This window comes from Pholis gunnellus (assembly GCF_910591455.1).
Source record: "Pholis gunnellus genome assembly, chromosome: 18".
Taxonomy (NCBI): Eukaryota; Metazoa; Chordata; class Actinopteri; order Perciformes; family Pholidae; genus Pholis; species Pholis gunnellus.
In genome coordinates this window covers 1,137,501-1,153,797 of record NC_136545.1, presented here as the reverse complement: position 1 = coordinate 1,153,797, position 16,297 = coordinate 1,137,501, and the positions used below count along the sequence as shown (strand labels likewise).

General features: G+C 41.8%; 1 protein-coding gene across 1 annotated transcript in view; it reads right to left on the bottom strand.

The window, feature by feature from the left end:
- The window catches only part of dcc (DCC netrin 1 receptor), a gene marked incomplete at both ends in the record, with an annotated part of 277,106 nt that overhangs the window by 187,410 nt on the left and 73,399 nt on the right, over positions 1–16,297 (bottom strand). The window contains one exon of the mRNA XM_079178564.1: positions 9,737–10,105. Coding sequence (XP_079034690.1) covers positions 9,737–10,105 — 369 coding nt within the window. The remainder of the gene's footprint in view (positions 1–9,736; positions 10,106–16,297) is intronic.

The following is a 16,297-nucleotide window of genomic DNA, read 5'->3' as shown; positions in this document are numbered from 1 at the left end:
CACAATTGAAACACACACTCTTATTTTTGTTACTTGTTGGGGACTTTCATTGCTGGAGGCATCACCCGACAAATATAATTCAAAAAGCCTGAAACAATTGTTTCAAGGTCAATGTCAACCCTTAAAACAATCTTTACCCTAATATAAGTGATTTACATTGTTGCTGTTTTTTCCCACAAATGCTGTGAGTCCTTGTAATGTCGCTACAAGTGTTTTTGTCCCCATGAGATAATTAGGACCAACGTTTAAAGCCACATTTCTACTATATTGTACGGCACGACTCCACGCAACTCGCTTAAGACTATACCTTTCTTGGTTTTCTATAAACATAAGTTGTGGACAGTACCTGGTGTGTGTTCTTTTGGTTGCACCTAGGTCGAGGTGGTTCCAAGTGAGCTGAGCCTAAAATATTAGATTGTGCAGTTAAAACACTGCAGACCACTGATTGGTCAGTGAGAATCATTGCTTGCACAATGTCGCCATTTGTAAATCGCCAAGCTACCGCTAAAAACTATTCTCTTGCCCCTGACATTTTTAAATGACAGTTTTATTGACAAAGTACAGAAATGCCTGGGCTTGGTAACTGTGGACCGTAGTTATGAACAGGTTATTTGTCTTTAATTAAATAATTAAATGTTTTTAGTCAAAGACATTAACAGAAAACTGTAATGATCTTAATAGAACCAATAACCTTTAATAAAAAAACAGATTTTCAATCGCAAATTCTGCATTAAGGTACAGCAAAACGTCTTGATCTTTACCAAGTCCTCCTGTCTTTTTCTTGATTTCAAAAGATTAATCTGACTTGAGGGTCCCGAGTGTCCGCACGGCCAATTGACGTCACACATTCAGACACGGACCCTTTGCGGGGGGTTACGTGTTGCAGGGTTTTCGACTGTCTGAGCACAAAAACAAAAGTCTAACGCAGCAGAAAATGGAGAACTTTGAGTAGCTTTGAGAATGACCTGATAAACCAGCAGGGGAGTATGAAATATCCACGTCAGCTCATGTCTGTGCGACAGCTCAGGGAAAGCAACCAATTTTTTGAATAATAAAATAAATAATCATTTTATTTTTTACTTCTGGGGAAAAAGCTTCCACAGACCATACCAAATTCCAAAACCAAAGCCAAACTGATCTGGAAGCAGGTGGAATTATCTCACCTGATGCTGAAGATTAAACAACTTCTGAAAAAAATGTAGTTTACAGGGTACAGACACGCAGATTTGTATTTTTCTTTTTGTTACTTCCTGAGTCAGAGTGGCATCATGTTTCTTTTTTACTGGTCTGACAACATCTTCCCTGAATATATTACAACAGCGTGAACGGCCTCATGAATCCAAAGTGGAGCAGAGAGTTTATACGGATCTTCAGTTGGAGTGGAAATTCTGATCACACAGAATGAAAAAAAAAGAACAAGATGAAGGAGAGCAGCATAAAGGAAAAATCAGGGAGGAGGAGAAATGGGTCAAACCATGGGGGAGAGGATGTATGAAAAAAAAATCTGAATCAAGAAGAAGAAGAAGAAGAAGAAGAAGAAACTTTGACACTGAACTGAACATGCCTTCACTTTAACGTTGTGTCTTCAGATTAAATCCAGCAACCTCCGGACCAAAAAACAAAACCTCTTTGATTTGTTTTATTCTGAAGACTGTTGTCTCCCTGCTGATTTTATCCTCATTAGATAAACGGACCGAAATAACTGGAACGGATAATTACATGCAAATCACAGCAAACAGCCGAGGTCGGTGTGTAGGGACTTGAGGACGCTCCTACTCTGAATCGTCGCCTTGAGAACGATTATTATCTGCTTCCGTGGGTCAAATCCCGCTCCTCCTTGGCGCCGTTAATTTGGGATCCGTCCAAATACTCCAAGAGTCTACGGTTGATTGGACGGACGGACTGAAGGCCGCATTGTATTTCCCTCCACCACTGTGAACATCAGCTAGGAGTTAAAAGGTGATAGCTTTGTGTTCGGAGTGGTTGGGAAATATAAAGGTTAGCTTGAGATGAGCAAAACGTAGGATAAAATATTCCTGTAATGGACTTTCATACATCTGACATCATTTTTTTCATACATCATCCTTTATACAGTAACCTTTACTAGGACTAACTATTCATTCATACATCGTACTTCATACAGTAACATGTACTAGTACTAGTCATTCATGTAAACATCATACTTCATACAGTAACCTGAAATAGTACTAGTCATTCATTTAAACATGGTAACACTCTGGACTGTGATCCTAATGCCATGATATAGTGCCAATTCTAAAAACCAATGTCTTTGTTCTCTTTGCAGACCTGTGGGCCTGTAAAGACATCTAGATGACCTACGTGATAGCTACAATGTCGTCAGAGCGCCTAAGTAGAGAAAATGTTGCTAGTATTTCAGCATTCTGCTATCCGCAGCCGTGAGCTCTCTGCAGCCACAAGCAGGAGGCTTAACTATTAGCAACATTTTCTCTCCATTTCTGAAAATCTTCACATAAATTGTCAGACCTTCTTTCAAACTCCATCTTCATCTTCATCTTCATTTCTTTGTGGTCAACGTATACTCTTCAATCTTTCATTGACAAAACACTTGATTGAATTGTTGTTTTGGGCTTTTCTTGTCATTTTATCACTGAATGAAGGAGACTTGTCAGTGTTGAATTGAAGATATATGAAACAATGTTTACATTTGAATTGTCCGTACATTCTGCCGGTCTATCTATTCTGCTGTACTCTCACTCTCTCTATGTTCCTCTTCTTTATCCTCCCAATCTTATCTTTGTATGCTCTGAACTCATTATTTAGTCTGTGTATTACTTCTATTTCTTCCTTTTCTCCCTCTCACTCTGTCTCTCATTCTTCATCTGCAGTCTTTCTTTTCCTCTTTGTTTTCTCTCTCTCTGCTCTTTCTTCAATAGTCTCTCGCTCACCTCGCCCTGCTTCTCTCTCTGTATTCTTCCTGTTTCTTCTCTCCTCAGTCTGACATCCACTTCTCTCTCTCTCTCTCTCTCTCTCTCTCTATCAATCTGAGTGTTCAGTGTTTCTAATTAATTCCCAGTTTACAGTCGTATCTGAACACACACACACACACACACAGTGAGGCTGCTAATTGAATTTTTAAGCTTCTGCTGTTCATTGGCATTTTGCCTTGTAATGTGTGTGTGTGTGTGTGTGTGTGTGTGTGTGTGTGTGTGTGTGTGTGTGTGTGTGTGTGTGTGTGTGTGTGTGTGTGTGTGTGTGTGTGTGTGTGTAAGGATTGGCATGCAGGCAGAACTGATTCATATTTTAATGTAATACTGGGATCTGGGTGAATTATGTTTGTGATTTTGTGCATGTTTAAATTTAAAACACACATGATTCAGCTCAGGTTTGGATACTGGCTGAAAACTGTAGGCCCTGAACAAACCAGGTTACTTAGCGAGCATGGCCAATCCTGGCGCTTGAATGCTTCGCGGGGCGGGTCTTGCCAAGAAAAGCAGTGGGATTCACAGTTACATGCTGGGTATCTTTAATCTATACCTTTAAATATCTACCAAAATCACCCAGTGCCAAAAACGTCTCCAGTCGAACAATGCCTCCAATCGATCATTTTCTGTGTTCTAGAACAAAAAGACTGATTTGCTCAAAGCCAATCACTGCAAGCGTTCGTCAATACATTGCGGCCACTGTACAGCGCTAATAACAGCAACAGCTCTGATAGAGCTAACAGTTTTACCTGGGGGGGAACCGGACAGCAGACGTTCACATGATGGGTATTGAATGAAGTACTGTAGGTTATAGCTTGACCATAAATAAAGTACCTCAAACAACCGTACTTCAAAACACCCAAACCATCCCTTCTAGTTCTTGTACTGGAGAAGGGTTAGATCATGGTGGGAGTGGTAAACCCCTAAACCACAGACACCTCACCTCACCTCTCACTCACACTCACACACACATACTCTCTGTCACCTCCCTGTGAGCTGTAGCTGCTGGTCTCCAGTCTCTTTAATCGCTCTAACTGACTGGAAGCACTAGAGTCACAAAGGGAGACAAAGAGTGTATGAGTGCATGTGTGTGTGCGTGTGTGTGTGTGTGTGTGTGTGTGTGTGTGTGTGTGTGTTTGTGTGTGTTATCCAGAACCTCGTTATCAGTCTCAGAAGTAATCAGCATGTTGGTGAAGCTATCATTTTTCTTTCCATCAGCCAACCAAACAGAATTGAGTGAGTGTGAATGACAAACTCTCTGACCTCACATTTAATGTCTGCAGCTTTTCTGTCTGAATAATGCTAATATTAGTCAGGATAAATGATCATACTGAATACGCAGTTAAAAGAATCACTTCTGATTTACCTCCGACTTTGTCTGAGAGAGCGTTTCCCTCATTTTCAAAGTGAACCAAAAATACAAAAAGCATTCTGTCAGAGACGGCTGCTTGGTTTGCGTGGACCCCCTTTTTTGGGACCACTTCCGGCGCGGGATGGCTCTCTCTGGTCGTATTTGCTCTACAAAGCATCGCGACCACTATAGACCAAATAGTCTTACTATAATGATAAAATACATACAGGTGAGTCAATACAAAAATAAACATACATTTAGACAAAGGTTTGTTAAATTTAGCCTCATTTGGCAAATCTATTTCAGTTGTACTGAGGAAATGAAAGGATCGGCTCGGCTAGGCCCGGGGTTGGGGAGGCTCTCGGCTTTGCAGCCCCCCTCGATTCCGGGGCCTTGGACTTGGACAGGGAGAGAGGGATGCAGCTCTAAAAATAACGGTTTTGGACATACAAGGTGCCCGATGCCGACAATGTTCTATTAATGCTAATGTGTGTATGCAGACATTTCATCTTTGCTTTATCAATATTTATAGAGCTGAGAAGGAATCTTGATGTTGACTTGCTATTACTAAATGAGTGAAACTAAACAGCCAAAACTAAATTCTAATTGTTATTCAGTAGTAATAATGTTCATGATAAGTCTGTTGATAGCTGACAATGTTAGATGCGTCTCAAGGTTTCCTTTTATGCTATATATATATATATTTTTTTTTTTTTCTTTTTTTTCTCTCGCAAATGAAATATACATTTTAAATCCCTAAAACTCTGAGCTGTCATATCGTCCTCCAGTGTAGACGGTGCACACTGTTGGCGATGCACTTAAGCCTCTGTGCCTCTCTCTGTATTAATGTCTTCCATAAACAGTATTGATCTTAAGCCACACTCCACTTACTAAATTACATTACAGGTGAATTACTTTAGTTCTATTAAATAAATATAGACAGTAAAATTAATGGAGGAAGCTGAGCAATATCAAATGTGTGTGTGTGTGTGTGTGTGTGTGTGTTATCATGGCAAATGCCAAGGACAGGTCAAGGTGTCATGGCAACATTAATATGAAGAGGGGAATCTCCTTTCCTTCTCCCCTCTCCTCCTCTTGTTAGGAGACCATGTTAGGAAAAACCATACTGTATAAAAAGAAGTGGACGTAGTGGCCGTCACCCTCTTGATTTGACCATAACCATAACCTCATGTTTACAATGTTTACTGAGGTAACAATGTAGTTTTCTCAAAGGCTTCCATACGATCAGACTTATTTTAGCAACCACAGGAATCTCCAATGATGGCCCTTAGATTGATGCTGGTTTAAGCCACTTCCACAATCACTTTACAGAACCGGGGGTTGACCTAGTACAGGGGTCGTCCACCTGTGGCTCTTCGGCCCCTCTGTTGCGGCTCCCTGAGTCCTCCGTCCACACGGTGTTTAAGCATCGTTTTCGAGATGATCTCCGTCCAGACTTAAACGCCTGAAAACGAATCTCACGTGACTATTCACGTACACTGGGCATGCAGTGGGTGCCGGTGTTACGTCCTACTGGTTTTCAAACCTATGGGGTCAGATCAGTCTCAATAATCGCAAATGCACACAGATAGACTCACAAATGCAAACAGAAAGATTCACAAATGCGCACAGAACAATTCACAAATATATTCGATTTACAAATGCACACAGAAGGATTTACAAATATATTCGATTTACAAATGCACGCAGAACAATTCACAAATACATTCCAATGCACAAATAAATAAATTATGATTTATATAAATGTAAAAAAAAAAATCACAAATATATTTCTGCATTTGTATGTATTTGTGTGTGGATTTGTATGTATTTGTGTGTGGATTTGTATGTATTTATTTGTGGATTGCACTGCATTCATTTGCAAATCGCTTCACATTCGTGTACGGATTTATGAGACTGTTCTGCCGTCGCTGGATTCACAAATGCGTTTTTTTCAACATAGACCTGTCTGTAGCCAATCAGATGTCAGCCTCATTTTCAACCAATCACATGAGCGCAGCTTCATACATATTCATACATATTGTAGCCGTCTGTGTTCACCCAGAGCTCTACGATACCTCATATCAGTAGAGACCGGACCAAACTATGTGTGTGTAAACCATATGGTACAAACAATGAGGCCACTAGGCTGCTAGCGTAATGCTGCGGTTCACACCAAACACGATTCGCGCCGCGTTAATCGCGCCGCCGTTCTCGCCGGGGGACTATTTGTGTTCATTCGCGTGAATCGGTGAATCGCGCTGGACACGCCGGTGAGGGGGCGTGGCTTATCGCCCTGATAGCCGTTCAACTGTCCGCCGTCAACTGTGGAAAAAATAACCTCTATTTCTGCTTAGTATGTGTTGTGGAAGTCCCAGATATCACGGGGAACCAAACGCCGTCATGTCTGGTTCATAACATAGTCCGGAGGAGCTCCGTGGATTTCATCGAACTGTATTCTGTATTCCTCATATCAGTAGAGACCGGACCAAACTATGTGTATAAATGTTATTTCGGAGTTCCTTTTTGTTGGTTTATTGCCGTTAAATCATAGCCAAATCAGTTTATGTTGTGTTCATACAGCTATGGTAAACAGCCGACGTGTGGCTTGCTAGACACAGTGAATACAGTTCGATGAAATCCACGGAGCTCCACGGAGCTCCTCCGGACTATGCCGCGCTCCCTCACCGGCGTGTCCAGCGCGATTCACCGATTCACGCGAATGAACACAAATAGTCCCCCGGCGAGAACGGCGGCGCGATTAACGCGGCGCGAATCGTGTTTGGTGTGAACCGCAGCATTACGCTAGCAGCCTAGTGGCCTCATTGTTTGTACCATATGGTTTACACACATAGTTTGGTCCGGTCTCTACTGATATGAGGTATCGTAGAGCTCTGGGTGAACACAGACGGCTACAATATGTATGAATATGTATGAAGCTGCGCTCATGTGATTGGTTGAAAATGAGGCTGACATCTGATTGGCTACAGACAGGTCTATGTTGAAAAAAACGCATTTGTGAATCCAGCGAAGGCAGAACAGTCTCAAAAATCCATACACGAATGTGAAGCGATTTGCAAATGAATGCAGTGCGATCCACAAATAAATACATACAAATCCACACACAAATACATACAAATCCACACACAAATACATACAAATCCACACACAAATACATACAAATGCAGAAATATATTTGTGATTTTTTTTTTTACATTTATATAAATCGTAATTTATTTATTTGTGCATTGGAATGTATTTGTGAATTGTTCTGCGTGCATTTGTAAATCGAATATATTTGTAAATCCTTCTGTGTGCATTTGTAAATCGAATATATTTGTGAATTGTTCTGTGCGCATTTGTGAATCTTTCTGTTTACATTTGTGAGTCTATCTGTGTGTATTTGCGATTATTGAGACTGATTTGACCCCATACAAACCTACTGGTTTCCTTCCGTGCGTGTGTTGTGTTCATGTAACAGCAGCAGCTGTTTTCTGCCTCTGTTGTCAGATTGGTCAAACATTCACAAACATATTGCTGGAGATCTAAAAGCCACATCTCATATATATTGCGGGGATTATGATTGTATAAGTGAGCACTACATCACAGCCACGTATGAAGAAATACATTGAAGAAAATATATTTATGGCAAGATCGCATCAACCTGGATTCGAACTCTGTCGAGCTAAATAGTGAAATTCAAAAAGGGCCGCGCTACGCAATCCGCCACTTGCATCTTACATCGTAATTTGCCTTTTCTTGTAGGTAGCTGATCATGATATGCAGACCTCCACCCTCGGTAAACTATCAATGGATAAATCAAAAAACAGAAAAGTTACGGAGGAAAATAGAGAGTTTCATTCTGCGTGGACGTATTCATTTGCTTTCACTGCCAACGATGCTGGCTCACCTGTATGCTTGATATGTGGCGAGAAATTTGACATCAAATAGCTTTTGCGGCTAAAATAGGGCAAAATGTATGAAGGCAAATCACTGTCAAAATCTGAGCGCGCAAATGAGATCCATGCGCGCGCGTATTTTACTTTGACGAGCGCTTTTATATCACTCCGCGAGCAAAATTCACTCTCGCACGAGCAAAAGTCGCTCGAGAAGCTTAAACCTGTTCGCTCGCGAGTCTTTTTTCTGCTCGCTCTCGGGTATTTTTTCTTTTTGACAGTAAGTGGGCGGACCCAGTCTCCCTTGTATCTCTACATCTAATTGGTCACAATGCTCGTCTTTGGATAAACCGGATATCACTGACACAGACGCCAGGTCTGTAAGAGGTGGTTATCAATCCACCACTAAACACTACTCCACTACTCCACTACATCGCCACTACATTTGCTTTGAATTCACTCCATCATTCTATTACAGACAATGTGTGTTTGATAGTCAAACTGTGACAGACAGCTCAAAGACACTCTTTGATCTTTAATTAAAACATGATGCGATCATATTTAATCATACTGTTGTGTTTACAGAAGAGATATAATGTAGTTGTATATAATATGAGCAACAATTTGGACCTGCTCAAAGATCTGGAGCCAAGATTAGGGACCACTGTTTGTATATTAACTGTTAAATCACTGACAAGTAGTTAGTGGATGAAAAAGTATTCAGATCCTCACTGCAGTAAACATAATACCGTACTGATGAAACAATAATCCACTACGAGTAAAATACCTGCATTCAAAACCTTAGTCAAGTATGTTATTATCAGCAAAATGTACTTTAAGTGCAGAAAGTAAAAGTACCCGTGCAGTAAAATGTACATTATTTGCCCCTGACCTGTAGTGCAATCTGAAAATCTCCCCCTGACGTCTGTGTCAGTGATATCCGGTTTATCCAAAGACGAGCATTGTAACCAATTAGATGTAGAGATACAAGGGAGACTGGGTCCGCCCACTTACTGTCAAAAAGAAAAAGAAAGACTCGAGAGCGAGCAGAATAAAGTTTCACGAGCGGACAGGTTTAAGCTTCTCGAGCGACTTTTGCTCGCGCGAGACGGACTTTTGCTCGCGGAGTGATATAAAAGCGCTCGTCAACGTAAAATACACGCGCGCATGGATCTCATTTGCGCTCTCGGATTTTGACAGTGATTTGCCTTCATAAAAATGGCTCTTTGGATAGTAAAGGTTGCCGACCCCTGACCTAGTATGTGGACCTTGTGTTTATTGTCCCAGATCATATTTTTGCATTATAAAGCCAATTGTTGTAGCAAACAGCTGAGCCCTGTGGGACACAGTTTATTATTATTTTAAGAGTAGGTTTAGATTTAAAGGGGGAATTTATGTCATGCAGACGGTTTAATCAAAGTTCTGAAAGTTGTGCTAAAACTATAAATCAGAGAATAGCTTCCTGTAGTACTGTTCTATGTACTGTTAAGATAACATAATGTATGTGTTATAGATCTGCAACTTACCGGCCACAGTGACCTTGGCAGTCCGGCTAACAATGCTGCCCAGTCCGTCCAGTGTGGCGAGGCACTGGTATGCGCCCTCATCGGGTCGGTGGTGCCGCGAGTGCACAACGTTCTGCACCAGCAGCGAACCGTTAGCTAGCTGCTGCCGCCGCTCGTCCACCACCGTGCTCAGCAGCACGCCGTCCTTACGCCATGTGATGGCGGGGGGTCCCGCAGCTGCGTCGGACTGCGCCTGGCAGTCGAGCTGCAGCACGCCACCTCGCACCGTCACGGCGTCCTGAGGCTCTTGGCTGAAATTGAAATCCACGAAGCCTCCGAGACTAGGCGAGGAGGAGGAGGAGGGGGAGGAAGATGAGTAGGCGTCTGAGGCTAGAAGAGGAGAAGAGATGAAGAGGGGTTAGATGGAGGCACAAAGAAATCATAACATCCCCCATAGGACAGTTATTTATTGATGCAAATACTCTCCATTATATAAACTGACAACAGAGCTGGAGGCAAACACAGGTTCATAACAGGGATGTGCCATACTCACAATATGATACAATGAATCAAAATAAAATAAATAAATCAGTAAGTATGGAGGTAAAGAAACATCTCATCTCACGCAGGATCAAAACCGATCAATACATCCGGGCAAAACGGAAATCTGATTCAGGGCCCAAGGCCTGCGGGGGGGGGGGGGGGGGGGGGGGCAGAGGCCCCACAACAAGGCTGTTTCTTCATGTGTTACTTTACTGCAGACACCACGTCTTGCCTCAGGCTTCATATGAACATAAAGCGGCTACATTATTAATACATATTTATATTTTATCATAACAATCGATGATATGACCACGTGCATTGTGAAAGGTGGTCCACCTCAGCACCAAACAACAAGCAGACGTCGTTAGCAACTAGCCACTACAGTAGAGTTTAGCTAACAGATATAACAAATATAAACCTTTTCATTTGCTCATCTTTCCCCACATGGACGAGAATATTTTACAACTCGTAGATAATTTCCATTTGGTCGGACCCACATCCGGATCCAGGTGTGGAATAAAATCCATAACCCATAATGCCTCTCTCTGCACGATGTTACATTCAAAACCATTTTTATTTTTTTTGCATCAGCAGCAGGCATAGAAGGACTACAAGTTGTGTTTATATTCTCATGCTTTAATCTACTTATTCATTTATTCATGTTTGCGGCTGATCTATTTATTCATATCCGTAATTAGTTTTGTCAGATGCTTTTCTTCACAGCAGAAAGCACGTTTGAGTTTAACCTCCGACCGGTGGCGCTTTGCTCTGCAGGATAACTCACCGTCTCTTCCAAAGCCACATCAACCTGCTGTATTCTTTGTTTTTATGATTTTATATTTGGTATAATCTTGTGACAGGCTCAGACGCCGGCAGCCTCTCCTCGTGTCTTTGATGCTAAAAGAGTCTTTCATCCTGATCAGAGAGGCAGTTTGTTTCGGTCAAAGCCTCCGTTCAGCGTCTGCGTGTTTCCTGGAAAGTCTGAACAGAGGCTGAGAACAAACTGGAGTCCCGTCACAAAGTTGACTTTGAAGGGCAGCAGATGCTCTTTTTCTTTTTTTGATTCTACTACTTTGCTTTTAAACCCTCACAGCTTCAGTGTCTCCTGCAGGAAAACTCTGATCAGACGAAGATCAGGTCTAAAACAAACGCCTCTGGTTCTGTTCCCAACTGGGGGCCAGGCAAACAAATTGAGAACGCTCAACATAAAAGCAATTCATCAGAGCTTCTTTTCTTGCTGTAATATAGGACAAAACACATTGATTGAAGAAGAACCAGAATCGATAAGCACAGGGCTGGAGGCAGGACTTTAGAGATAAGTCTTCTTCCTAACAACTCCCTCTGCTCTAAATGTCTCGTTCAGTTTAATTTTGGCTTTTTTTCATATTTTATCTGTTTACCTAAATGCTCAGTTATGGGTTCTGCAAGTTTCCTGTGGAAATCAACAAGTGCTTATCACTGGTCTTAAAGAGAGAAGTAGAGTCATTTTCTCATAGACTTCTATATAATCGGACTTCTTTTTTTCTACCAGAAGAGTCGCCCCCTGCTGGTTAGTAGAAAGTGCACATTTTAAAGGCTGGTCCATAGACGACGTTGCTCCTCCTTTCTTTTTTAAGTAGCAAAAAGGAGATCAAATTATAGAAATGTGTAATTGTCTGAAATAAACCATTACCAAATCTCAGTACAATTCAGAAAATATATTTCCTGATTGATTCTGATTGAAATGCTTCAACAGTGACACCTGCAGGACAGTAGGGTGGGACCTCTTTTATATTTAATGTTATCTCGTTTTTTTCATGCTAATATGTGATTGGCCTAAACAAAAAAAAATGACGATTCAAAGGAGGATGTCCCCCCCCCTTGCTACTGAAGAAGTCGTTCCGAGCCGCTAGGAGTCAGCAGTCAATGACGGAATGAAGCCGTCAATAAAATATTTTTTAAGAAGTGAATGTGTGTAAACTGCAGAGGTCCTTCAGCATACATGACTGTATGCTGAAGGACCTCTGCAGTTTACACACATGAGTAGCAACAATATTAGACTAATGGGTCCGAGATTACCCGTGGACAGACACGCACCAACATGACCCGAACCATAGACTATATATCAGTAGTGGGCGTAGTCATCGTGACGTCACCTTTTGGTTTGTGGACTGATGTTTAGAAGCCTCCAGTTCGGCGATTTGGCCGCTGCCACTTTTTGCAACCAGTAGAAGTGATGTGGAGACGCCATATACGGATCTGGTAGTGTCAGCGACCTGTCAATCCCGCCCTAAAGCATACCCTGCTTTATGGTCTGTTTGACTCTAAATGGACCATCATTTACTAAATGAACATCATGCTGTATTGAAGAAGACTTGAAACTAGAGATTGAGACCATAAACTCATGTTTACAATGTTTACTGAGGTAATAAATCAAGAGAGAAGTAGAGTCATTTTCTCATAGACAACCAAACTTCTTTTTGCAACCGGAGGAGTCTCTCTGATGGTCCCCATTTGCTTCACTTTTCAGAAATGGAGGTTACATTACAATATATCACAGTCATTTAGCTGACGCTTTTATCCAAAGTGACTCACAATTCAGAGCTATCATACCGGGAGCTTTGGGAGCAATTTTGGGGTTAATTGTCTTGCTCATCGACATGGAAACAGTGGTCGGGGTTTGAACCACCACGCTCTAGATTGAAAGACGGCCCTGCTCTCCACTCAGCCACAGTCGCCCTCACCGAGCGCTTGTAGAGATGGTGAGACACGTGATTGTCTTGTGCCGCTTTCAGATAATGGACGTTATTCATTACTCTGTCCCTTTAATTTGCTCATTAAAAAGTTGATTAAGGAAATTACAGACTCATTATTCAAAAAGATACAATAAAATACAAATAAATCAAGGAGGCTGCTGTTTAAAAAAAATCTGTTGTAAACTTCCCAGTTAACTCTACAACTCTTGTCATTTAGTCAACAATGACTCCCAGACTATACCGTGCCAGTTTAAATGAGCAGAAACTGCTTTTTAAAGATTGATCTGATACGAGACTAATCGCCTTATTATAACTAGATATCTGCTCTTTCATGGTGTTTTATACTTCATCAAAATACATTTTCTTTTCTTTGTACATAACAGATGAATATCGAGATATTACATGCATGACAGAGGTCTTAGACGGCGGCACAAGGAAAACGTCTCTCCTGTCTCTACATGATGGATCTGCTGTGAAGGCCACCACCCCTCAGTTGCGTTTTTAAATGTACTAAAGATAAAGCATTTTATTTCCCAACATGAAGGTCTGAATGCTGTTTCAAACTAAGATACATTCTGTTGGACAATTAATGAATCCTTTAATGTATTATCTGATTATTTGTATATTTCTGGCCGAAAGATCTATACAATTTGAAATAAAGCTTGTCTGAAACAAAGTTTCTCGAGAAATAACAGGACATGTCCTGAGTGTCCTCAACTGTAAGCAGAGCAGTTAAGCAGAGTGAGAACTAGGAAATCTTAACAATACATGAACTGGACACCTTCCTCCATTACTTTTCCTTCATTATTTACAGCTTATTTTTCGCCCGTCTTCCTTTGGATTCCATTTTCCCTACCTTCCAATCTCCCTCCCCTACCCTCCCTACCTTGTTGCCCTCTGTCCACCTTCCTTCTCTCCTTCCCTACCCTTTGCTTCCTTGCTTCCGTTCTGTCCACCCTTCTCCCCTACCTTCTGTGTCCCTCCTCTCCTATCTTCCGTGTCTCTCTCTCTTTCTTTTCCTTCACGGTTTCCTTCTTATTGATTCCCCTTCAGCGGTCCTCCCCCTCTCTCTCTCTATCAGTAAATCACCATCTTGACAGCTCTATCTGTACTCACCCCCACCAGTCACACACACACACACACACACACACACACACAGTCAGTTCATCAATGTGTCCTTGTCCTCGTTGTCCTGCAGTTTGATGCTATCACTCTCTGTCTGCTCTCTCCTCGCTGCCTTTTGGTCATTGTTTCTTCATAATTCACCTGTAACATCGAGCTGGTCTAAACTTCAATATTTTTTGGACAAAGAAATTGACTACTGAAATATTTCAGAATAACTTTGAGGAAATTTCCAGGAAAGGATGATGTGTTTCTGTGGAACAATAGCTACATACAGTACATGATTTATTCAACCCAGACAGTGTTTTAGTCAGAGCACAGCAGGGCAGCTGAGGATGCAGAGCTGTGAACCGTCAACAGCCGAGCGATTCAACATGTACAGAGTGTTTATATAGTTTTAACTTTTTATAATGCGCAGATTACTATAAAGTTGTTTTTTTTGCGGAAATAAAACTAAAAACTAAGTATGGAACTTTATTTTGAAAAGAGACTGCATGTAATGTCCCTGACACGTCCAAAGCTGATGCTAGAGAGCTACCTAGAGCGTAGTTTGAAGAGTAGAGCCACTGACCGAGCGTCTGTATTTGTGTTGGGAGTTGGGAGTGAGAAGGTGTTGCCCTAGGACTGTTATAGACCAGGTGTGACTGTTCTCTGTGTCTTTTGGATGTGGTCTTTTCTTTTTGAAAATGTATTTATGCATGTAAGGTAAAATCATAGATTCTATATGAAATGTACCGTAGTCGTCATGGCGTCACCCATCGGTTTGTGGACTACAGTTTTGATCCTTGAGTTTGGCCAATTTGGCCATTTTGGCCAATAAATCAATATGGCAAATAAATCAAGTGAGAAGTAGAGTCATTTTCTCATTGACTTCACAGAGGAGTCGCCCCCTAATGGCCAGTAGAGAGAATGCAAGTTTAAGACACTTCTGCATTAGCTTCACCTTGTAGAAACGGAGGTTGCCGTCTGGGTAAAATAAGCCAAAACACAAACAGCGGTCTCTGGGTGACTGGTTTGTCTACCTCAACCTCCTCCCATAAGCACATTTTTTCGATCTCTATATTATGTCAGTTGCTCTGAGCGTCTAATAAGGCCGCAGATGGGTTTACGTTGGAGTTAGCTGAGTGAGCAACATAGGGCTAGACGTAGAGGAATATAGAGCCATCCAGGACTTTAACTGATTAGATGAGAGTCGGTGACAGCGAGGTGGACAACAGCCAAGACCATCTGAACACATGCACGCTCTCACAGTGGCTGACACCACGGGTGAGTGTCTGAAAAGCAGACTGCATTAAGACTCTGGACGGCGTCCAAAAACTGTGTGTGTGTGTATGTGTGTGTGTTTAAAGTCTGCGGGCTGCCGCCTGCCAGAATCATCTTGACTGAGAGGAGGAAACAGGAAGGAACAGAGTGAGGGGAAAAAAGAATGAGAAGGAGGAGTCATATCCAGAAAACCAAATCCTTCACAGAGGCACCATGGTAAATGGTAGATGGACTGTACTTGTATGGCACTTTTCTAGTCTTTCGACCACTCAAAGAGCTTTAACACTACATGTCACCATTCACATCCATTCATACACTGATGGCAGGGGCTACCATGCATTATGCCACCTGCCCATTCATACCCAAACATTCACCAAATGCACAGCATTCGGCACATCGACATGGACAAGCTGAGCAGGGGATTGAACCCGCTCTCCACTGAGCCACAATCGCCCCCATGAAAACTACCAGACAGGAAATGAATCCCTGACATGCAAATAAAGTATTTAAGGAATATTCAGCAGCATTCACTGACGGATGCTGGAATAATCACATATTTATATAAACACGCACACAGTTTGTCCCATCTGCAGTGAGCTCTGACACCAGCTGGACAACACCAATGTGTGCGTGTGTGTTTAGCATTAAGCCTTCATTAACAAGTCTCACCTGCCGTTCATCCTTTGTGTCTCATTGAACTATAACTCTGATAATCCCTTTGACAATCTCACAGCTGAGCTCACACACATGCACACATAAACCAATCAGCAGCGACTGATGTATCCTTCCATCCATCACGTACAGACACAGAAGCTGTGTTTCTGATTGCTAGGAGCAGAACGAGCAGTTAACATTTGTCATGTCGATCAAACACAATGTCACTATTTTTACGTCTCCCTTATAGAAAAAAATGATGTTT